The 25,856-nt window shown below is 40.9% G+C and overlaps 1 protein-coding gene across 1 annotated transcript; it reads left to right on the plus strand.

Annotated features, from left to right (window-relative positions):
* Window positions 1–2,731: 2,731 nt before the first annotated feature.
* LOC308241764 (all-trans-retinol dehydrogenase [NAD(+)] ADH4-like) lies at window positions 2,732–25,856 on the plus strand (the record flags this gene model as incomplete). Its single annotated transcript, XM_080655348.1, has 7 exons — window positions 2,732–2,941; window positions 4,013–4,154; window positions 5,964–6,051; window positions 10,449–10,680; window positions 15,628–15,888; window positions 25,106–25,241; window positions 25,714–25,856. The coding sequence occupies 7 exons, from the start codon at window positions 2,732–2,734 to the stop codon at window positions 25,854–25,856; spliced, it is 1,212 nt and encodes a 403-aa protein (XP_080511474.1).

Here is a 25,856-nt window from a genome sequence, read left to right on the forward strand (position 1 = left end):
CCCACAGCACCGGTGGCCACAGGCACATAAGGTCAGATGGGGCACCAGGTACTTGCCTCCAGGCATTCAGAGACTACTCTACTAAGTACAGCCAGAGACCCAAAACCATCAGGTTGGCATAATAGTGGGTACTGTTTGCATATTAGTCCTGAATTTTCCTTAAGGAAACTTTTTTATGCAACCACTAATTCATCATAAGAAAGAAAAAGGAAAGGAAGATAAATGATAATGAAAATAAACAGCTACAAGCAATGTGGGGGATTTCTCAAAAACATGGAATTTAGAGAAGACATGGAAGAATACATACACTTAGATTTCATTCATATAAAGTTTTTTTGTTTTTTTTTAATATATTTTTATTGATATTTTACAGAGAGGAAGGGAGAGGGATAGAGAGTTAGAAACATCGATGAGAGAGAAACATGGATCAGCTGCCTCCTGCACACCTCCTACTGGGGATGTGCCCGCAACCAAAGTACGTGCCCTTGACCAGAATCGAACCTGGGACCTTTCAGTCCGCAGGCTGGAGCTCTATCCACTGAGTCAAACCGGTTTCAGCCATATAAAGTTTTTAATAAGTAAAGCTAAACAATACTTACAGAGAAGCATAAATTACAAAGAGATGCAAGGAAAAAATTATTAGGGTGGTGAGGAAAAGGGTGGGTACAGGAAGGATTCTGGAGCAGTGGAAATGTCCTTTATAATTTTGTGTTGATGCATCTGTATATGTAATAAACTTTTACCTATCAAATTATATTTTGCAATAAAAGGAAAAAAGTAAACAAAAATCTCCTCCAAATAATGGCTGGGAGCAAAGGCTGTTTGCAGCTGAAATACGATAGCACAAATGACATGATGAAATATGGGCAGAGATGCATAGCAACAAAAAAGGAAAGTGATTGGAGAATAAAAGTGCAGGGATGGTATTTATTCAATGGCAGTTCAATCCAGGATACAGAGAGAGCATCCTGGACAGAAGTGGAAGAACGTCTTAAATCAGAGACGAGCTTCCAAGGCGAGTTTCCCAAAGAAAAATGGGCACCAAGGGCAAAGTAAGCAAATGTACTTGTACTGTTTCTTTGTTCAATTCTTCTTTATTTGTATATTTTTGCTAAAAAACTTCCATTTAAGTTAACCTTAGAATGCATCCATTTAAAGTTGACCCAAAGCACCCCTTCATGCTAGAAATTTACTCATAAAGTTATTGTAGACTGGCCATAATGCTTACAACAGGGTGTCAAATTAAATATTTATAATTGTCAAAAGAAGAGAGAGATTTGGGTAACTATACCCTAAACATAAAATAGAATTTGCACTTGTTAAAAGTAGTGTTAGAGAACAATATGGAAAATATTCTTAGTATATTAATAAGTAGAAAAAGTAGATTAAAAATATCACATACAATAAGATCCCATTTGGGGATAATTCAAAGAATTTACCTCACAAAATTGCAGGTGGATTTTATTTCTTTTCTTCTTGTTTGTATTTTGAAACTTTCCATAATAAATATATATTGTACCTGTAAATAACACTAGTGATATTTTTTTAAATAATTCAAAATTACATAACTGTCAAAAATATGTATTCATGTTGTCAAAGACTAGGAAAATCACATCAAAAGAAAAAATAGTAGTATTAGAATGGAGAATTATAGGTTTGTTTCTTTCTACTTTCTTTCAATATTACTTATATTTAAAACTAAAAATACAATATTAAGAGGCAAGCCCAGCTGGTGTGGCTCACTGGTTGAGTGTTGACCTATAAACCAAAAGGTCACAGTTCCAATCCTGGTCAGGTCACATGCCCAGTAGCATGCTCAATCCCCAGTAGGAGGAGTGCAAGAGGCAGACAATCAATGATTCTCTCTCATCATTGATATTTCTATGTCTCTCTTCCTCTCCTATCCTCTCTGAAATTAATTAAAATACTTTTAAGAGGCTAAATAAAATTTTAATTATAGAATCTTGCTTAATTTATAAAATAAGTTTATATAATACTATTTAATTTCTTTTATACATTTTTACCCAAAATTTTTGCAGTGACCAAATTTTTATTTAATTTTTATTTATTCTACTGATAAATTTACTAATTATTTAAGCCTCACTTCTCAAACTTTTATGTGCATATGAACCACCTGGATCTTGTTCAAATGCAGATTTTGATTTAGGGAATTTGGGACAGGGCTCATAGCTCTAACAAGTTCCCTGGTGTTGTCAATAACTTCTGATCCTAGGGAGGATCACACAATGAGTAACAAACATGTAAAATCACATCTGTGCTCTAGCAATAAGGACTCAGGTAATTCAGAGCTGATAACAAATCCTTCTGTCAACAAATACTTATTGGCCAAACCCTATGGATTTATCCCCTCTGCTACTGAAGGGGGAAAAGATCAAGGCATTATAATAAGGTAAACTTTAATGCACCTGTTTTTCTCAAAAAATTAAAAGGGCACCCAGGCAAGTGTGGCTCAGGTTCTTGGGCATTATCCCTTGCACCAAAGTGTTGCCTGTTCCATTCCTTAAGAGGGGCCTGTGGAAGGCAGTTGATCACTCTCAGATCAATGATTCTCTCCCTTCCTCTCTCTAAATAATCAATAAACTAGTCTTTTAGAAAAAAATAAAAGTACAATGACTATAATGTAGATCATGATTTCTTATTTTCAATAATCCCCTTTTCTATAAAATAATATAATTATATAAAACATCCAGTCACAAGTTATAGTATCAACATGCTTTTATCCCCCCCCCCCATAATATTCTCTATTACCTTCTCCCTCCCTCCCCCACCACAACTTCTCTCTCTCTTCCCTCCCTTCCTATGTCCCTCTCTCTCCCAGGTTATTAAATGCAAAGCAGCCATCGCCTGGGAAGCAAACAAGCCCCTTTGCATAGAAGAGGTTGAGGTGGCTCCCCCCCAGGCACATGAAGTTCGAATTCAGGTGAGTGGGGACTCTCCCTGGGCAGGAGGCACTAACTTGGTGCAGACTTGGCTCTGTCAGGTCAAACCTGTGTGATGGGACTGGGAAGCACTGCCATTCTCAGTGTGGGTGATTGTATCTTTAGGTTCAGATACAAACAGGCCTTATCTCCAGGAGGGGTAAATCATTAATTATTTATCAGCAGTCATTGATAAAGGGCTTAAAATTTAACTAGAGCACCTTAACATTAATCATTAACCTTAAGAATCAGATTAAGAAATTCTCATTGGATTACATTTAGTTATGTTTTCTTTTTGTTTTCCTCTTGCCAATTATTAAAAGAGAGATAGAGAATTTGGTTCAAAACAAGGAAAAAAATAAATAAAACAGGGGAGAGGAAAACCTGAAGAGCTGCCTTAGGCAGCACAGGGTCTTGGGTGCAGATGAAGGGAAGGCAGTGGGTGAGCAGGGAGAAGAGCCCACGCTGAGTGGACAGATCGTCATCGGCAAGTTGGGGTCATGTCTCCATTTCCCCAGAGCTGGCTGCCCAGGCTGTTTTCCCTCCAACCACAACCGAAGGGCTTAGACATGAGGATGAATGGGATACCCTCATGAGCAGAACCTTGAAGAAGAATATAGAGATACAGCAGTAATTAATTTAGACAATCTTTTACTTGATCTCTCACTTTTAACTATAAAATTTTAACTTCCTCTATTTCATTTCATGTCATTTCAACAAAATTTGAACAAGGCCTAGAAACCTGTGTTCTCTCCACTCCTCTGCCTATTAGACTTTGTTTAAATTTTTCCTATTGCCTTTGATTTATCCTCTCCTGGAGACAGTAACTGCCAATTTTATCTCTTTTTATGATTTTATAATAACAGTAAAAGGCAAAAAAGTAAGGTATAAAAGGAAAAGAATACATCCTAATATATCTTAACTTGGTGGGGTTTTTTAAGTATTATGTATTTATTGAGCTCTAAGAGTGTTGTAAAGTCTCGGGCTGACAGTGAAATTAGCCTAAAATTACCCACTTAACAACTCCAATAATATAATTACAGAAACAACTCAAGTATCTGGTTGCTTTGTAGATAATCGCCACTGCCTTGTGCCATAGTGATGCCCATATTCTCCATCCTAAATTTACGGAGGCTTTTTTCCCAGTGATCCTTGGCCATGAGGGGGCAGGTATTGTGGAAAGTGTTGGGCCAGGAGTGACCAACTGCAAACCAGGTATTTTATTTTCTCATTCCAATAAGTGGGAATGTCAGGATATTTCAGGGATAATTCCTGATAGGTTCCTGGCTTTGCATGCTATATTGATCTCTGTTTACATAAGGGACCATCTTTTCCAAAGCAAAAGTGAGAACCCAATCTATCACAGTCTAACAATGAGACAGAATACTTGAGTCAGAATTGTCTGGTAAAATCCGGGGGATATGGTCACTTCGTTTACATGAGCACTGAGAAACTGTGCTATGACGCCAAGCTACAAAGTTAGATTAAACTGACGCTTCCATGGCCACACAAATGACAACTTACAACCTCCTCTAAATAAAGCAAAAAGCTAATTTAATATTATAAAGAATTTAAAGCATGAGGTAGCTCATTCTATAGGTAGCTTAAGTGAGAAATATTACACATATGCCAATGTTAGCCTAAGTTAGTCTTTCTGGAAGTTTGAAAGATAAAAATGACATGAAACATGACAATGACTGAAATTATTTACTGCATATTTCATAACAGATATTCCACCAAATACTGGAATAAGAGCTCTGTAATCCTCACTTGTCAGACTTCCTTCCTTTAATTAGGATGCTCCAAACCTTGAGGTATACGTATTAGTATCGTTCCATTCCAAACAAGATCATAAAAACCAGCTGCTCCTGAAAGTTTTGCATCCATGAAGGAGTCTGATCAATGTAGTCCCAGCTCTGCCACCTACTGGCTCTGTTACCTTAGCCAGTTAAGTCACTTTTCTGTGACTCAGATTTCTGTTTCCAAAGTGGACAATAAAACTACCCTTCTCAAAGGGTTGTTCTGCGAATTAGATAAGACAATATACTAGTAAGTAAGCAGTTAGAATGGTGTCTGGCACCTACTAAATGTTGAACAAATGCTAATTATTATTGGACCTTGGTTATCAGAGGATAGAAGCCATTTTTAAATCAAAATTGAATAAAAAGTAGAAGATGTGGAACTTGACACTAAAACAAATGGTGAAACACGGTGGTGATGGTTAACGTGTACTCTCCATATCTAGTCTGTCACTGTCCACCTCTGCTGTTATATGAGCATGTCTTATTCTACATGGGGGTTTAGAAATATAGTAAATAATAGTTATAATGTAGAGAGCTACAAGGACAGCAGAGTCTCAGGTAGGACTCTTTACCTGATGGTATCAATACAGACTTGTTGCTTGAGTGCCCAGCAGGGGACGGTGGGGAGGGAGAATATAGGTAATACTTGGGAAAATCAGCAATCATTTAGAGCAGTGGTCCTCACCCTTATTAATGCCGTGACCCTTTAATACAGTTCCTCATGTTGTGGTGACCCCCAACCATAAAATTATTTTCATTGCTACTTCATAACTGTGATTTTGCTACTGTTAATGAATCGTAATGTAAATATCTGTGTTTTCCGATGGTCTTAGGCGACCCTGCTAGCGGTTCTCAACCTGTGGGTCGCAACCCTGCTAGCGGGTCTCAACCTGCTGTAGAGCCTAAGACCATCGGAAAACACAGATATTTACATTACGATTCATTAACAGTAGCAAAATTACAGTTATGAAGTAGCAACGAAAATAATTTTATGGTTGGGGGTCACCACAACATGAGGAACTGTATTAAAGGGTCGCAGCATTAGAAAGGGTGAGAACCATTGTTCTAGAGTAACAAAATATTTTGCCACCTATACTCTGCTAACATAAAATGTATACCATAAGGAATGATGTTTTCCACTGATTCATCTGGTAGAAATTATTTATAGGTAACATTTACAAGTAACGTTTATAGGCATTCAACATATGGCCTATCTTTCTAGGTGGCAAAGTGATTCCTCTCTACATGCCTCAATGTAAAAAATGCAAGTTCTGTCTAAGTCCACTCACAAATTTCTGTGCAAAGCTCAGGTAAGCTCTACACACTGTTTGTAAGACTATAAGTTGGTACCAATGTTTTGGGCAGTACATTGGCAAAACGTAAATGAAGTTGAAGACGTGCATATTTCTACCCAACAATTCTACTCAGATGTGTACAAGGAACTGTTGCAAAATCACCCAGGGAGACATGTGCTAGAATGTTCATTGCAACATTGTCTATTACAGCAAACAATTGAAAAGAGCACAAATGTCCTTCAATAAGAGAATAGATTAACACAAAGGTTTTCAACCTTTTTCATTTCATGGCAATAATCAAAAAACTCCCAGCAAGCAAAAGCCCTGGCCCATATGGCCTCACAGGGAAGTTTTACCAAATATTCAAGGAAGAACTAATGCCTATCCTCCTCAAATTATCAGAGGAATGAACACTTTCAAGCTCTCTTTACAAGGCCAGCATTATCCTAATTCTAAAAACAGATACAGAGAAAGAGAATTATAGACCAATATCTCTGATGAAAATAGATGCTAAAATCCTCAACAAAATAATAGCAAATAGGATCCAGCAATATATTAAAAAGATCATACACCATGACCAATTGGGATTTTTCCAGACATGCAAAGCTGGTAAAATATTCACAAATCAATAAATGTGATGCATCACATAAACAAATTGAAAGACAAAAAGAATTATATGATTATATCAATTGATGCAGAAAAAGCAGTCAACAAAATCCAACATCCACTTTTTATAAAAATTCTCAGCAAAGGGGAATAGAGGGATCATACCTCAACATAACAGAGGCCATATAGAACAAACCTACAGCCAACATCATACTCAATGTGCAAGAACTAAAAGTATTTTTCCCAAAACAGGAACAAGACAGGAACATTCTTATTCAACACAGTACTGGAAATCCAAGAAGAAAAAATAAAAGGCATCCAAATAGAAAGGAAGAAGTAAAACTGTCATTATTCGCAGATGACATAGACAACCCTAAAGTCTCCACTATAAAATTACTAGATTTACTAAGTGAATTCAGCAATGTAGCAGGATACAAAATTAACACCCAGAAATCAATTATATTTTTATATACAAATAATGAACTCTCAGGAAGAGAAACTAAAAAAAAAAAAAATCCCATTTACTGTTGCAACAAAAAAATTAAGATACTTAGGTATAAATTTAACCAAGGAGGTAAAAGATCTGTACTCAAAAAACTACAGGATGTTGAAAGAAGATAGAGGAAGATATATATAAGTGGAAGTACATACCATGTTCATCAATTGGTAGAACTGACATCATTAAAATGTCCATAGCACCCAAAGCAACCTATAAATTCAATGCAATCCTTATTAAAATACCATTTGCATATTTCACAGACCTAGAAAAAAATAATCCAAAAATTTATATGGAACCAAAAAAGACCCTGAATAGCCACAGCAATCTTGAGAAAGAAAAACAAAATTGGAGGGATCACAATACCAGCTATCAAGTTATACTACAAAGCCACCGTAATAAAAACAACCTGGTTCTGGCACAAGAATAGACATATAGATCAATGGAACAGAACAGAAAACCCAGAAATCGACCCAAGCTATTATGTTCAATTAATATTTGACAAATGAAGCAAGAGCATACAATGCAGTAAAAACAGTCGCTTTAATAAATGGTGTTAGGAAAACTGGAGAGGTACATGCAAAAAAAATGAAACTAGACCACCAACTTACACCATACACAAAAATAAACTCAAAATGGATAAAAGACTTAAATGTAAGTAATGAAACCATAAAAATCCTAGAAGAAAACATAGGCAACAAAATCTCGGGCATCTCACGGAGCAGAATTTTCACCGATACATTGCCTAGGGCCAGAGAAACAAAGGTAAAAATAAACAAATGGGACTACATCAAACTAAAAAGCTTCTGCACAGCAAAAGAAACTAGATTCAAAATGCAAAGGGAACCCACTGTATGGGAGAATATATTTGCCAATGATACATCGGCTAAGGGGTTAATTCCCAAAATATACAATGTACTCATATAACTCAACAAAAGGAAGACAAACAATCCAATTAAAAAATGGGCAGAGGATCCAAATAGACACTTTTCCAAACAGGGCATACAAATGGCCAAAAGACATCTGAAAAAATGCTCAGCATCACTAATCATTAGAGAGATGCAAATTAAAACGACAATGAGGTAGAACCTCACGCCTGCCAAAATGGCTAACATCAACAAATCAACAAATAAGTACTGTCAAGGATGTGGAGAAAAGGAAACCCTAGTACACTGCTGGTAGGAATACAGACTGGTATAGCCACTATGGAAAACTGTGGAGTTTCTTCAAAAAATTAAAAATGGAACTGCCACTTGACCCAGGGATCCCATGTCTAGGAATATATCCTAAGAATCCCAAAACACCAATCAGAAGGAATATAGGCACCCCTATATTCATAGCAGCATTATTTATAGTAGCTAAGATCTGGAAACAGCCCAAGTGCCCATCAGTAGATGAGTGGATAAAAAAGCTGTGGTACATTTACACAATTAAATACTATGCAACTGTAAAAAAAAAAAAAAATAGTATCTCTTACCCTTTGAGACAGCATCCAGGGACCTGTAGAGTATTATGCTAAGTGAAATAAGCCAGATAGAGAAAAACAAGTATCACAAGATCTCACTTACATGTGGAATCTAATGAACACAATAAACTGATGAATAAAATAGAACCAGAGGCATGGAACCATAGAACAGAGTGACGAATCTCAGAGAGAACGGGGTTGAGGGGAGGTAAGAAATTAATCAAAGAACTTATATGCATATATGCATTATCCATGAACAGATATAATGGCGTGGTAAAAGCCTGGAGGCAGGGTGGGAACCCAGTGGTGGGGGGCAACAGGGAAAAAAGGGGGGACATTTGTAATACTCTCAATAATAACAATTTAAAAATAAATAAATATTTTAAGTTTATTGTTATGATTATGATCTTTAGATGACCCCTGACTATTATGTCTATTATATCATACTAGTAGCCCTGCACACAAATCCATGTGCCAGTAGCTCTCTGCAGGGGCTGGCCGTTACACGCCTGCTGCCCAGAGGCTCTCCGCCTCCCAGAGGCCCCTCCACAGCCGGGCGCTGAACACTCGCCTCATCACCACGGCAATGAAGCAAGCATTCCTCCAGGCCGCTCATGCTGTCTGCTCTCAGCGGCCGCCCCCCCAGGACTGGGGGACTCCAGTGGGGCTGAGAGGACTGGGCGCTGCCATCTTGTGGCTATGGGCGCCACCATCCTTTGTGATGTAGTGACGGTTAATTTGCATATTACCCTTTTATTAGATAGGATTATGTTATCTACACTAATAAAAGAGAAATACACAAGTTGACCATACCTCCACGACACCCACCAGCCAATCAGGAGTGAGTATGCAAATTAACCCAACAAAAATGTCGGGTTAATTTTCATATGCAGGCATAAAGCGAAAACTGAAGGCTCCAGCCTGAGCAAAGACTCAAGACTGAAGACTGAAGACTAAAGAGGCTTGGCTTCTCCTCTGCAGCCGGAGCGAAGGCCTGGGTCCCGGGTGCTGGAGGAAAACTGGTGCCGGCAGCCAGGGGAAGGAAGGCCTATTGCATGAATCTTAGTGCAACAGGCCTCTAGTGTATTATAACATACATATTATTTATATTATATTTTATATATTATTGATATTACATATTTACTATATGTCATCATATATTATATACAATAAATATATTAAAATTATGTTTTTATATTATATATAATGACAAAAATGTATACACACTTGGAATGATTATAAAGTCAGTGTTTATTAACATACAGTTCATTTTCAAAATTTAAAAGAATCTACAGAAATTAATAATTTTTTTGTCAATGCCTGTTTTCAAACTGATGACCATACTGGTCCAGACACTGCTGATGCAAAGCAATCATCAAGAATCACAAACATCAAGAATCATTTTGTCGGTATTTGTATACTCTCAATTCATTTACTGTTGCTAGTTTTGTACCATAAACTTTATCTTTTATTTATCCCCATTAAAAAAGTCTAGTGACACTTTAGAATAAATTTCCTTTGTTCAAAGCTCAGTCTGGCTTCACCCATTATTTCAAATTAGTTAAACCTGAAAAGGAGTGAAAATTAAGTGAGTTATCAATTGTTAAATTATGTATACATTTTGGGGGGTAATATATATAATATGTGTATATACGTGTATATGTGTGTGTGTGTGTGTGTGTGTGTGTATGTGTATATATATGCAAAAAATTCCAAGTGATTGTCTCAATTTTTTCATATCTAAAATTGTCATAACTAATACATAATGCCTAACTTTTTTTTTTAGGAAAGTAATCAGTGATCCATTTGCTTTCTCTTTTTTGTATCTTTTTTAAAATTCTCTAGTCAATTCAAAGATCCTATTATTCAGCAAGAAGTAATGGAAGACAAAACCAGCAGGTTTACCTGCAAAGGAAAACCAGTTTACCATTTCTTAGGGACCAGTACCTTCTCTCAGTACACTGTCGTATCAGATACTAATCTTGCCAAAATAGATGATGATGCAAATTTAGAGAGAGTCTGTCTGCTTGGATGTGGATTTTCAACTGGCTATGGAGCTGCAATCAACACTGCCAAGGTAAAATGGTTAATCACCAGGTTCTAAAAACAGAAGTTATTAGGAGGCAGCGTGATAAAGCAGCTAGAATTATCTTCAAACCCTGGCTCTGCTATTTATCATCTCTGTGGTTTTAGGCCAAGTTATTTAATCTCTTTACTTCTACTTCTGTATAATAATATATATTACAAATTACTGTGGAAAAACTAAATCATATTGCATATGTAAGACATCTGGCCCAGTACCTGGCATATAGTTGGCACCCAATTCATGTCAATTTCTTTCCCTATACTAGTATGTTATATTATAGGTCATCCCTAATTTAAATACAGCCTGCTTAAATATGTCCCCTAAATATGAATCCTCATCCTGGGACAGCAGACCCAGTCAAGAGACAACAGAAACTGCAGAGACCCCACCCACGCCCACGTGGCCACGCCTACTTTCTCCCTGAGGGAACAGATTCCTCCCTAAACTGTAGTAATTCATCTCTGCTTCTCACCCTATCCTTTTGTGGCTCCAGTGCAGGTTCTCAGATGGCAGCCCTAATGGTGGAAAGATATGTCCCTGAGTCCCATGTTAGAATTTATAAGCTTTTTCAAAGCTGTTTAACTCAGACAATCTCCTTATTTAAATCTCCTTAACATCAGTCTTTATCCCTTGACTCCAAATTGCAACTAAAATTGGTCTTTCTAAACAGCACATATGACTATTTCATTCCCCTTCCATTATTCCTCTTTTCCTTAAGTACGCTGCAATGGTTCTGCCTACTTTTCTCTGCCCAGCCTTGCCTCCCGTCACTATGGCCTCTGGGCTTTGCACACCTTGCTCCCATCAACATTGCCTGAAGAGCTTCCCCACCTCTTCTGGCTGGCTTTTTGTATTTGCCACTTCCTGTTGGAAAACTACTCCAGTCCTTTGGGCATAAATTAGGTGCCCCTTGCAGTTTTCCACAAAGTATCCATGTTTATTCCTGTCCACCTTATCACACTATGGAGGAATTTCCCATTACTTCTCCTTCCTATGAAACTATTTGCTCCTTGAAGGCAAGAACTCTCTCTTGTTCATTGTGGTGTTTCTGGAGCCTAACCCTGTCACATAGTAGGGATATGACAATCTTTCAGTGAATGAATGAACAAAACTAGGTTCATATGCACAACCCTTAAAACATCTTGGTCAAGTTCCACCCTCAGTTTTGCAACAAAAATTTCTTTTTATCAGATTGCCTAGAGTTGTTGGGTTTCAAGGAAGCAAAGTCATCCTAATGAAAATAAGAAGCTGATTTAGTAACCAGAATATCAAGGTCTGACTTTTCATTGAGAATTATATTGGCCAAGCACACAGGGATGCTAATCTTGGCCATCAGTATATTACCTCCCTCTAAAATATCATTTGTTCATTCATTCATTCACTTATTCACTCATAAATAAAAATTAAAAGTTGTATGGGAAGACAAGCCACAATACGAAGGCTCCTGGGAGAAGGGTGTTAGTTGGGTAATGTTAACAGCTTATGTGACCTTGGCAGTCAAAGCACATTCTCCTATAGATGGCACTGGCCTCTCAAGGAAGAATTATTGCTCTTGAAGTTAAACACACCCCCTTTTCTGGACTCCATGCAGATGCTCGCCTTCTACTACTATAATCTTTTTTTAGGAATATTAACACTAGAGATTCAGCTACAGTTTACTTTTAAATCTAGTCAAAGCTTATCTAAATTCCCATGTTATTCCCACTGTTGAGGAACAACTAAACGACCTCAGGATATGCTCAAAGAAGAAAAATAAATCTGATAGGTCCAAGTAAAGGAAAGGGGAGTATTAGTAATCCTATATAATAAAAGGCTAATATGCAAATCGACCAAACAGCGGAATGACTGGTCGCTATGATGCACACTGACCACTAGGGGGCAGATGCTCAACACAGGAGCTGCCCTCTGGTGGTCAGTGCACTCCCACAGGAGGAGCACCACTCATCCAGAAGCCAGGCTCACGGCTGGCAAGCACAGTGGCGGTGGCGGGAGCCTCTCCTGCCTCTGCAGCAGCTCTAAGGATGTCTGACTGACAGCTTAGGCCTGCTCCCCATGGGAAGCGGGCCTAAGATGTCAGTCGGACAACCCCCAAGGGCTCCCGGACTGCAAGAAGGCACAGGTCAGGCTGAGGGGAACCCCCCCCCCGAGTGCACAAATTTCATGCACCGGGCCTCTAGTCTATATATATATAAAAGGCTAAGTGTCCACCCTTCCTTCCAACCAGTAGTTATAATACGCACTGACCACCAGGGGGCAGACGCTCAATGCGGGAGCTGCCATGATGTGCACTGGCCATTTAAAAATAAACGGCACCACAGACCTGGCACCAACAAACCAATACTCGACTTCCCCCAAGTGAGACACAGGCACTGCCACAACACCAGAGCCACACCCCACCAAATCGCAGCCAATGCTGCCAAGACCCCATGGCACAAAATGCAGCCCACAGCCCAGCCCAGCTCAGTGCCGAAATGGTCGCTGTGGGCACCGGGTAACGACATCATGTAGCAGCGCCCGACTTCCTCTCCCTAGCGACTAGCCTCCTTGGGATTTCTTCAGCCCAGGAACCCGACTTGCTTTACAGCCAAGTGGAAACATTTTATACTTTAACCAAATGTCTGTGAAGCATTTTCCCATGCCTCATCTCATTTGATTCCTGGGATAGGTAGATAGGAAATCCAGTAGAATCCTATTTTCTTTTCATTAGCCAGAAAACAGAGATTCAGAAAATTTTAGAAACTTGACCCGACTGAAAAGAAGTAAGAAATGGTGGAACATGAAAATGACTTCAGGTTTTCTCGCTGTACAGAATATAGTCAAACACTGCTGCAGTTAAATATTTTGCCCTTTTTTCTTTGTGCGTGATCTACAATAATAATCTGCTTTGTGTTGGTAGTTACTGCTGTGTTGCTGACAATTACCTGAAAAAGAAGGTGGGGTGCTTCACTGGGCTGAAAAAAAGTTTAGCTAAATCAGAAAGCAGGTCTAATTAAGCAAGTTTATCTATATATATAAAAGACTAAGTTGACTCGCACATGCTCAATACATATACCAGTAAAGCTCTCGCTGGCGTGATCTGTCCTTGTCAATCGTGAATTTAGTTGACACTTCTATTAAGAGAAAGGGGGAATAGCAATATTAAAATAATTCTTCTAATTAATTTCCTTTCAATGTGCACGAATCCATGCACCGGGACACTAATTCTAGATAAAAGGCAAGACTCCTACTAAAGCTTAAAATTTACTTCTGAAAAGAAAAGTGATGCAAAAACTCTGAATAATTCTTAGGGACCTCCGACAGCATCACCAGAACCTCTGATTCATTTTAATGTGCTTGTATCATTTACAGCCGAATTAATTACATTTCATGGATATCTTTGGAAGTATGAAAATGCCTGTAACAGTGTTGCCTGTAGATAGAAAATCAAATGGGGAGAGGGTATTTTATAGTGACCACCCCAGTACTGCAATCAAAAGCACTTTTACTCTCAGGGGTCTGCTTATATAACACAATCAGTGCAGTGTATTCAATTTATACACTGTTGTGAGCTGGCCTGAAAATCCAACTACTGAGTACAACATTGTGCAATGGGGAAAATGCTTTTCTACTCTCCGTGAGACTTAGAGGTGAGCTTTTTAACACAGTCTCTGGAGGAATATACTTGGAAATAAACTAAACATATGCCACAATATTATTGTAAATAGTACAGACTGTAAATAAAACAATATTCTGAATATTACAAATATATTTTTATTTCCCCTGAATAGCAAAAGCTATTATATACAGTCCCAATATCATACATAAAGTGAGAGATGTCCATTCTCTTAGTAACTTTGTTCCCAATACATCTCTTAGGCAGATTTTATTCTTTCCCTTTTGTTTATGCTTTAATTTTAAAAGTTTCCCATCATCATGAGAAAATAGAAATAGTAAGCATCCTTCTATGCAGTGTTGTTTTTGCCAATACCTCACCCTACAGAATAACATATTCCAGTTGGTACTACTTTCTAATTGAATTACAAAGAAAAGATTTGTGGGGAGAGTGTTACTTTAGTCAGGCCAAAAACATAGGTTATACTTTCATTATAAAAAATAAGGTGAAAAGTACAGCAGGCTGAAGGAACAGGAAGAACTAAGACATGAGGAAAAGAAAGTGAGACAGTTTATTGAGACTGCAGTACTGAGAATATCATGGAGATAAAAAGGAAAGGAAATAGGGGTCAGATAATAAAAATCCTCCAATGCCATGCAAGGAAATTTGGATCTATTCAAATTCAATAAATTGATAATTGAGATCACTGAGTTATTTCACATTTAGAGAAATATTAGTGGTCATCAAAACTATAACATTATGCCAAACCGGCATGGCTCAGTGGTTGAGCCTCAACCTACAAACTAGAAGGTTATGGTTTGATTCCTGGTCAGGGCACTGGCCAGGGTGTGGGCTCAAACCCCAGTGTGGGGCATGCAGGAGGCAGCCAATCAATGATTCTCTCTCATCATTGATGTTTCCATCTCTCTCTTCCTCTCAATAAAAATATACTTTTTTAAAAACTATAACATTAACACAACCAAATAAGGACTATTAGAAATATAGACAACAATTTACTTGTGATCTATTTAAAAGGGCAAACAATAAGCCCTTTACAGTGTGTGAGCTTTCAGATTTTGTTCTGATACCACTAAAGGGGAAATGAAAACAAGGAAATGATTTCCACTTCGGCTTGTTCCTTATAAACTGATGATCCTAATGGCCCTCAAATGATTCTCCAAGTTTAGTCAGTGATTCATTCATTTTTACATTGGTGAATTTCCCCAAGTGGCTAAATCCCTTAGTCTTATGACAGGCAGTCCTTCATATGTTCCTACCCTCACCTCACTCTGTACCTTTAAAAAAGGGGGACCAGCTGCTTTAACTTATGATTTTCCTACCTGCAGGTTACCCCAGGTTCTACTTGTGCCATCTTTGGCCTGGGAGGTGTCGGCCTTTCTGCTTTAATCGGTTGTAAAGTAGCAGGAGCTTCCAGAATCATAGCTGTTGATATCAACAGTGAGAAGTTTGCAAAGGCCAAAGCGCTTGGAGCCACTGACTGCCTCAATCCTAGAGACCTACAAAAACCCGTCCAGGAGGTCATCATTGAAATGACCGGTGGGGGTGTGGATTTTGCACTTGACTGTGCAGGTGGATCTGAAGCCATGGTATGTATGTTTTTTATAATAGTACATAATAAGTAATATTTATTAACATTAATAAACATTGACAGTATATATATATATATATATATATATATATATATATATATTCACTTCATAGTCAATATTGACATATTTGTATATATATAAACTAGAGGCCCTGTGCACAAAATTTGTGCACGGGGGGTGGGGTGTGTCCCTCAGCCCAGCCTGCACCCTCTCCAATCTGGGACACCTCAAGGGATGCCCGACTGCCCATTTAGGATCGGGCCTAAATGGGCAGTCAGACATCCCTCTCACAATCCAGGATTGCTGGCTCCCAATTGCTCGCCTGCCTGCCTTCCTGATTGCCCCTAATCGCTTCTGCCTGCCAGCCTGATCACCCCCTAACCACTCCCCTGCCTTCCTGATTGCCCCTAACTGCCCTCCCCTGCAGGCCTGGGTCCCCCCTAACTGCCCTTCCCTGCAGGCCTGGTCGCCCCCAACTTCCTTCCTCTGCCAGCCTGGTCACCCCTAACTACCCTCTCCTGAAGGCTTGATCACCCCCAACTGCCCTCCCCTGCTGGCCTGATCGCCCACAACTGCCCTCCCCTGCTAGCCATCTTGTGGTGGCCATCTTGTGTCCACATGGAGGCAGCCATCTTTGACCACATGGGGCAGCCATCTTGTGTGTTGGAGTGATGGTCAATTTGCATATTACTCTTTTATTAGATAGGATTATGTTTATACTAGAGGCCTAGTACACAAAATTCATGCACTGGGGGGCGGGGATTGTCCCTCAGCCCAACCTACACCCTCTCCAATATGGGACCCCTTGAGGGATGTCCAACTGCCTGTTTAGGCCCAATCCCTGTGGGATAGGACCTAAACAGGCAGTCAGACATCCCTTTCACAATCCAGGACTGCTGGCTCCCAACTGCTCGCCTGCCTGCCTGATTGCCCCTAACCACTTCTGTCTGCCAGCCTGATCACCCCCTAACCACTCCCCTGCCTGCCTGATAGATGCCTAACTGCTCCCCTGCCAGCCTGATTGCCCCTAACTGCCCTCCCCTGACAACCCAGTCACCCCTAAATGCCCTCCCCTGCATATTCCGTCTTTATTAGATAGGGTTTTTTCTTTAACATATTGGACAGCCCTAACTGGTTTGGCTCAGTGGATGGAGCATCGGCCTGCAGACTCAAGGGTCCCAGATTCGATTCTGGACAAGGTCATGTACCTTGGTTGGGGGCACATACCCAGCAGAGGGTGTGCAGGAGGCAGCTGATCGATGTTTCTCTCTCATCAATGTTTCTAACTCTCTATTCCTCTCCCTTCCTCTCTGTAAAAAATCAATAAGATATATTTTTTTAAAAAAGAAACATTTAAGATTCCTCTATACCTGCCTGGCTATTGTGACTGAATGGTTGAGACCCCAGGATGCCACTGCTGGGAGGGGATCACGCCATGGGGGTGCACACCCCTCCCAGGCTGAGACCCCAGCCCAGGCTGCCACCACTGGGAGGGGATCACACCGTGGGGTTGCGCGCCCCTCCCAGGCTGAGACCCCAGCTCAGACTGACGTTGCTGGGAGGGGATCGTGCCGTGGGGGTGCGTGACCATCCCAGGCTGAGACCCCAGACTGCAGGTTTATGTGTGGGGGGGCCACTCCATAGGGAGTGAATTTGTTTTTGTTTTTTATAAAGGGTCAGGAGGGCCTCTGGGCAGCATTCCGCTAGGCTGCTTACTCTGCCGGTTCTCAGCGGCAGCCCTCCCTGAGACTGGGGTACTCCGGTGGGGCTGAGAGGACTGGGCACTGCCATCTTGTGGCTATGGGCACTGCCATTTTGTCATGGAGTGATGGTTAATTTGCATATTACTCTTTTATTAGATAGGATCATAAACAATGTTTATTAATAATATATTGGATATTATGTAGTGTGTTATAATTGATATTTAATCTATTAATAAGTATTACAGATTACTACTTAATATTAATATATTATTATTTGTTTATTCTTCCACATGAAATTCAGAGAAAACTTAGAAGTGAAAATTTTTAAGGAATTGTGCCTGCAATAAGTGAACAAAACAATGAGAACAGGAAAGGCAGACTTAAAGGAGGAGTAAGAGAATGTGGCTGGTGTCACCCTAACAGCCTGAGGTACCCACTCCCATCAAAAGCAGAGCAGAAAGAGGCCAGCAACCTACACACACTCTAGTTCTGTCTGCCAGCCCTCAAAAATCGGCTGCAAAATTAGGTCCAAAGTACATATTTACATTTTTAATATATTAAATGCACACATGCTGCCAAATTAAAAGTATATATTTTCTTCACAAACACTACAATTTTGTATCATTCAGGTTTCCTCTCCTCTCAGGTCGGGCTCCCTGATTTGCAGGGCCTGAGGAGCTACCTCTGTCTATCCTATTCTCCTTAGAGTGAGCAGAGCCACCTGCACACTGTGGCAACAGATGGACAAGTTGGCTTGCCAGAGTGCCCAGGATCTTGTTACACCTTCACTCAGCCTAGCTCCTAACACCCTCCTCTAGGGAAGGTATCATAATAAAAGTCTATGCCTCCACCAGGAGCTGGCTTTGCAGGTTCTTCTCCCTGGTTCTCACCTGACTGGTGAGTTCCCCAGAAGAGGGGAAACCAGCAAGAGCTGCTGAGAGGAGCAGGCCACCCTCCCAGAATAGTTTCATTGTACTAACAGAACTGTTTGAAAGAGGATCTGTTAGGTAAATGTTAGCTCTTCCTGGAAATTCATGCATTAACAGCTCCTTGTCTTGCACTGCTCTGCTGTGTCAGGCCCTGCTTTTTAATTGTCCTTGGCACTTGCAGCTTGCAATGTGCCACATCCATTCCTACTCTTTCCAAAGCTCAAATTTTTTACAAACATTGAAACTCAGCCTGTTTACCTTATTTCCAGAGTATAGATATTCTCAACACTCGCTACTTTATAAATGCCTGGGCGTTGTTGTTTGTTAGTACCAGCTGGAGGCCCAGGTACCAATATTTTTTACAAGTTTCTCAAGCTGAGAAACACTGACCTGAAACTTGGCAGGTTCTTTTATTAACTGATTTATTATACCAAAAAATGTATTTTAAATTATGGAATAGAATTACACTAAAGAACCCAAATTTTGGGAGGATCCAAGATGGCGGCGTAGGTAAACACCTAAACTGCTGCCTCGCACAACAATTTCAAAACTACAACTAAAAGACAGAACGTCTATCACCCAGAACCACGGGAAAGCTGGCTGAGTGGAAGTTCTACAATTAGAAAGAAAGAGCAAATAGCATTGAGGGGTGCACAAGCGCAGAAAAGCTGAGGTACGGAGACGGGCGAATCAGGAGCGCTGCTGTTTTCAACCCGAAGGGAGATAAGCTCCCGATTACTCTGAACTCCAGTTTCTGGGGAGATGCGGGGGACCCAAACTCCTACGGGGAGAAGCTGAACTGTCTGCCGTGGGGTCGGAAAGTGAGGGTGGCTTGCTTGCAGGGCTGCGCACAGGAATAATTGTTTACTGTGCTGGGGCACGGGACGCAGGGACACGGTGGGAGACACAGAGCCGACTTCTGGCAGCCATTACTGTTTGCCACGCCCTAGCCTAGTGACGCCCTGAGACCCCACCCCGCACAACCTACAAACCCACCCAAGCGCCAAGCAGTGGCTTTAGCATATGAATGGCCTGCCCTATTGCAGCTTAACCTAGCAAACTTGCAGCCCTGGTCAGACAGCTCCAAAACCTCCAAACCCCAAGCAAAGAGGAGAAAACTGTAGTTCTCGCTGTTGCTCCTGCTGAGTGGCCTCAGACAGTAGCTGACCTGCACCCCATTGGAGATCCAGAAGCCAGTGTACCTAGTGGTCAGTGTGAGACACCAGATTTCAACTCCTCACATCCATAAGTGACACATTCAAGAGGCAGACTCAGTGAGCACCAAAGCCCCACTGAAACAAGTCCTGCACAATAAGCGTGTCTCCAGCGCAGCAGTTCTTCCATTATAGACACAGCGGGTCCTCACAGCCAATTGGCCTGGAGGTCAATTCCTCCCAGTGTACCAACAGCAATCAAGGCTTAACTACACCAAGACTTTGCACTCAGCCCACAAAGGGGTGTACCAAGAGCGTCCACCTCCAGTGATTGGGGAGGCTGAGCTACTGGCCCCTATAGGTCACCTACCACACAAAGCCACTCCATCAACACAAGGAAGCAGCAAAATGCAGAGACCAAGAAACATGTCACGAATGAGAGAAATGGAAGAAAGCAAACTACTGGACGACATAGAGTTCAGAACCACATTTATAAGGTTACTCAAGAATCTTCTAAAAACCGCCGAGAAACTTGATGAGACCTCCGAGGAGCTTAGTGAGACCTTCAAGGACCTTAATGAGAATGCCAAAAAAATGGAAAAGGACCAGTCAGAAATTAAGCATACACTGTCTGAAATAAAGAATATACAGAAACTCAACTGGAGATCAACGTACCCCAAGAATCAAACCAAAGATCTGAAATATGAGGAAACAAAAAACACCCAACCAGAAAAACAAAAAGAAAAAATCCAAAAATATGAAGACAGTGTAAGGAGCCTCTGGGACAACTTTAAGCATACCAACATCCGAATTTTTGGGGTGCCAGAAGAAGAGAGAGAGCAAAATATTAAAAACCTATTAGAAGAAATAATGACAGAAAACTTTCCCTACCTGGTGAAAAAAATAGACTTACAAGTCCAGGAAGCACACAGAACCCCATACAAGAGGAATCCAAAGAGGACCACACCAAGACACATCATAATTAAAATGCCAAGGGCAAAAGACAAAGAGAGAATCTTGAAAGCAGCAAGAGAAAAACAGTTAGTTACCTACAAGGGAGCACCCATACGACTGTGAGCTGATTTCTCGGCAGAAACTATGCAGGCCAGAAGGGAGTGGCAAGAAATATTCAAAGTGATGAACAGCAAGAACCTACAACCAAGATTACTCTACCCAGCAAAGCTATCATTCAGAGTTGAAGGTCAGATAAAGAGCTTCACAGACAAGAAAAAGCTAAAGGAGTTCATCACCACCAAACCAGGATTACATGAAATGCTGAAGGGTGTTCTTTAAGAAGAGGAAGAAGAAGAAAAAGGTAAAAATAAAAATTATGAACAACTAAGTGACATCAAATACATACCTACCAACAAGTGAATCTAAAAATCAAGTGAATAAAAAATCTGAAGAACAGAATGGACTGGTGAATATAATAGAATCAGGGACATAGAAAGGGAGTAGACTGACAATTCTCAGTGGGGTGGGGGTGTGAGGGGTGCGGGAAGAGATTGGACAAAAAGCTTACACCTATGGATGAGGACAGTGGCGGGGGGTAAGGGCATGGGGTGGGGTGGGGAATCAGGTGGAGGGGAGCTAGGGGGGAAAAAAAAGAGGAACACCTGTAATAATCTGAACAATAAAGATTTATTAAAAAAATAAAATAAAATAAAATAAAATAAAATAAAATAAAATAAAAAGAACCCAAATTTTAAAAGACATCATTTTTTTAATCACAAAAAAATGAGCTAGCTACCTATCCTTTCACCAAAAGTTTCCATAAGTAGGGAAAGTTAAATTTCTAGGTTGTAACAGAGATTCCACTAATGGCTATGAAACTGATTTCAATGACTTCTGATGCTCTAAAGCAGCCTAAAGAACCAAACAGAACAATTAGAAAGTTAAAATAATTGACAATTATATAAGATATTGAGAATTCAAAATAATTCTGATCAGAAGTTATTAGAGGACTAGAGGCCCAGTGTACGAAATTCGTGCATGGGGGAGGGGGTGTCCCTCAGCCTAGCCTGCACCCTCTCCAATCTGGGACCCCTTGAGGGATGTCCGACTGCCCGTTTAAGCCCAATCCCAGTGGAATCGGGCCTAAACGGGCAGTTGGACATCCTTCTCACAATCCAGGACAGCTGGCTCCCAACTGCTCGCCTGCCTGCCTTCCTGATTGCCCCTAACCACTTCTGCCTGCCAGCCTAATCACCCCCTAACCACTCCCATGCCAGCCTGATTGATACCTAACTGCTCCCCTGCCAGCCTGTGTGCCCCTAACTGCCCTCCCCTGCAGGCCTGGTCACCCCTAATGGCCCTCCACTGCTAGCCTGGTCACCCCTAACTGCCCTCCCCTGCAGGCCTGGTCACCCCTAACTGCCCTCCCCTGCAGGCCTGGTCCCCCCCAACTGCTCTCCCCTGCAGGCCCGGGTCCCCCCCCCCAACTGCCCTCCCCTGCAGGCCTGGTCCCCCCCAACTGGTCTCTCCTACAGGCCTGGGTCTCTCCCAACTGCCTTTCCCTGCAGGCCTGGTTGCCCCCAACTTCCCTCCTCTGCCAGCTTGGTCACCCCTAACTGCCCTCCCCTGCTTGCCTGATTGCCCACAACTGCCCTCCCTTGTAGGCCTGGTCCCTCCCAACTGCCCTCCCTTGCTGGCCATCTTGTGTCCACATAGGGGCAGCCATCTTGTGTGTTGGCAGTGATGGTCAATCTGCATATTACTCTTTTATTAGATAGGATAGAGGCCTGGTGCATGGGTGGGGGCCAGCTGGTTTGCCCTGAAGGGTGTCCCGGATCAGGGTGGGGGTTCCCTTGGGGCGTGAGGCAGCCTGGGCGAGGGGCCTGTGGTGGTTTGCAGGCCGGCCACGCCCCCTGGTGACCCAAGCGGAGGCCCTGGTATCTGGGATTTATTTATCTTCTACAATTGAAACTTTATAGCCTGGAGCGGAGCCAAGCCTTCTGCTTGCTCCGTGGCGGCAGCCATTTTTTGGGGGGGATTTATGTATCTTCTATAATTGAAACTTTGTAGCCTTAAGCGGAGGCCTGGGCTGGCCAGGGTGTACAGAAAGCTTGGCTTCCTCCATCACCGGGGGCAACTCTAGCCTCCTGCTCTTTCCAGCTCCGTGGCTGCCACCATTTCTATTTGGTTTTATGTATCTTCTATCATTGAAACTTTGTAGCCTTGAGTGGAGGCCTAGGCCGGCAAGGGCAGGCCAAAAGCTTGGCTTCCTCCATTGCCAGGGAAACCCAAGCCTCCCTCCTGCTCTCTGTGGCCGTAGCAATCTTGGTTGGGTTTATTTGCATATTCACTCCTGATTGGCTTGTGGGCGTGGCTCGTGGGCGTGGCTTGTGTGTGTAGCGGAGTGATGGTTAATTTGCATGTTACTCTTTTATTATATAGGATACTAAATAAAACCCTGAACTTGCACATAATACTCATTGAACTAAGTCATCATTATGGAGGTTAAATTCTTGCTTGGAGCAAACTTCAGAAATGTAGAAATAGCAATAGGAAAAACATAAAAATAAAACAATAAAAAACAGAAATCAATGTAAGCAGCTACCTCAAGATGACCAGTAGTACCTTGTGCTCTTTTCCCCTCAACATGAATCTATATTGTATATATAAACAAAAATAATTCTGCCATATAAAAATTGCAAAAAGCAGAAGTTTCTATTAAGAAATATTACAAATTCTCGAAACAATAAATAAGCATATCAACAAATAAAAATTTCAAAACATATTCTTAAAGTTCTAGGTCATTGTATCTTCTGTTACTAGTAAGACACAGATGGAGAGAGAGAGAAGATGTAGAGAATTTACTGTACTTCCAATTCCTTCTTTCATATAATGATCAGGGATGAAAAAGAACTGTACTTCCTATTGGAACTTCTGAAAAAGTAAAAACTGCCCCAACAGGTCAAAATCAAGTTGCCCCCTGACTATGGCAAGGGATATAGCACAAAGTTTACATTTCTCTTCTACTAGAGGCCCGGTGCATGAAATTTGTGCACTCGAGGTGGGGGGCAAAGGGACCCTCAGCCCAGATTGCGAGAGGGCACAGGCCAGGCCAAGGGACCCCACCAGTGCAAGATTGGGGCTGGGGAGGGAAGCAAGAGGTTGGCCAATCAGAGAGGGACCTTGGGAGGGCTCCAGGGCGTGTCTGGCCCTTCTCGCTCAGTCCTGATGGGCTGGACCCCAGCAGCAAGCTAACCTACCAGCTGGAGACTCTGCCCCCTGGTGGTCAGTGCACATCACAGCAACTGGTTGGCTGGTCGACTGTCTGCGCCCTGGTGGTCAGGGCACATCATAGCAAGTGCATGAGCAGCCTTAGCATGTCATTAGCATATTACGCTTTGATTGGTTGAATGGCCAACCAGACAACCAGACACTTAGCATATTAGGCTTTTATTATATAGGATAATACTTGTCTCAAAACATTTTAGCTGTTTATCTATTTACCATTGGGCTTCTAAGTGGAATGGCCATCCACAGTTTATAGCTTTCTTAAACTTATTTACATTTTTAATCCTTGGGAATTTTATCTTCATCCCAAACTTGCAGTAGGCTAAAATAACAGTATTCTCTTTTTCTCCCACGCAAAGATCAATGCAACTCCCCCCACCCCCACCGTCACTGTTTTCCATGTTGTGAGTCACCCGTAAAAGAAGTTCAAATTTGTGGCTTCACAGTCTCAACATGAGGTCCTCTTGGTTGTTACAGCGGAGAAGGGACAGCTGGTAGGTTGCACACTGGCTTTTCTGTTTAGGCCAAGAAATGACACTTCACTTCTACCCAAAGCCCATTGGCCAGAACTGGTCACACAAGTCCACCTAACTGCAAAGAGCTTTAAAAAATGTAGGGAGGCAGATGAAATGTTTCATGAGCAGTAGCCAGTGTCATTTTAACTATTTTCCCCTCTATTTTAAATGGCTTTTCTTTTCATTTATCCTACATTGAGATCCACTAAGTTTGCAGTATATGCCTCATCCCAGGCTCTAGTGAATAATCACCCTCTTCTCGTGATTCTATGCCCCTGAAATTGCAACCTTTTTATAATACATACCTAGTAAATAGTCAAAAACTTGTTGATTTGAGTTTATAATACCTTCTATTGATCTTTCCTAACTTCATGTGTGTGTATTTTTTATGTACAATGATATACATTCTAGATTCAGCATACCAGTAATTATAATATTTAAAAAGATGAAATAATATATTCTCTTTCTAATATCTTCTTTGATGAAGCTCAACATTTTATTGAATGTTCTATCTGAAGCAAAGCCTCAATTGTCAATCTACAACACTATGACCTCATGAGCTTGACTCCCTTTATTTCATATGCAGAGTGTATAAATTTTCCCTGAAACCCACTGATGACATGGTCTACCTTTCTACTTACTCAGCTGGTCTTTTTTGTTTAACCTTCCAGAAAGCAGCCCTGGACTGCACAACGGTAGGTTGGGGATCGTGTACTCTCATTGGAGTAGCCATTGGTGACACAGGATTGACTATTTCTCCAATAGAGATACTAATGGGCCGTACTATCAATGGAACATTATTTGGTGGTCAGTGTTATCGTTTTTTTCTGCTAATTTTCTCCATATTAGTACTCAAATTGTTACAGTGAAAATTATTAAAAGGAAAGAAACATAACCTGTTTAAATATTGAGTGACTAGAATACATCTACAGACTACATAAAAGCTATTCTATTAATTACTTGAAAGTAAACAGTTTGTATAGTAGGATTACTACAACTTGCAAATAGAAGTTCAGTTTGCATTAAAATAAACAAACAGAAACAAAAGTCAAATTCGGACCAAACAGAGATAATTTCTTATGCAGAAATAAAATTAATCTTGAATTTTTCCTATGAAGAACAATTTAAGGTAAATAAAAGTATAGAAAAATTAAATATGGGGTTTAATCTATTTGGAGGAAGCCAATCTGACCAAATAATTTCATTCATTCAACAATGATTAATCTACTTCTTCATGTTAACCACCACATCTTTATTTGAACTTTTGGCCAAATTACAGGTTGCAGAGGTAGAGATTCAATCCCAAAGCTGGTTACTGATTACAAGAATAAGAAATTCAACCTGGATGCACTGGTGACCCATACCCTGCCTTTTGACAAAATCAATGAGGCATTTGACCTAATGCACCAAGGAAAAAGGTAA

This window comes from Plecotus auritus (genome assembly GCF_963455305.1).
Source record: "Plecotus auritus genome assembly, chromosome: 1".
Classification (NCBI taxonomy): Eukaryota; Metazoa; Chordata; class Mammalia; order Chiroptera; family Vespertilionidae; genus Plecotus; species Plecotus auritus.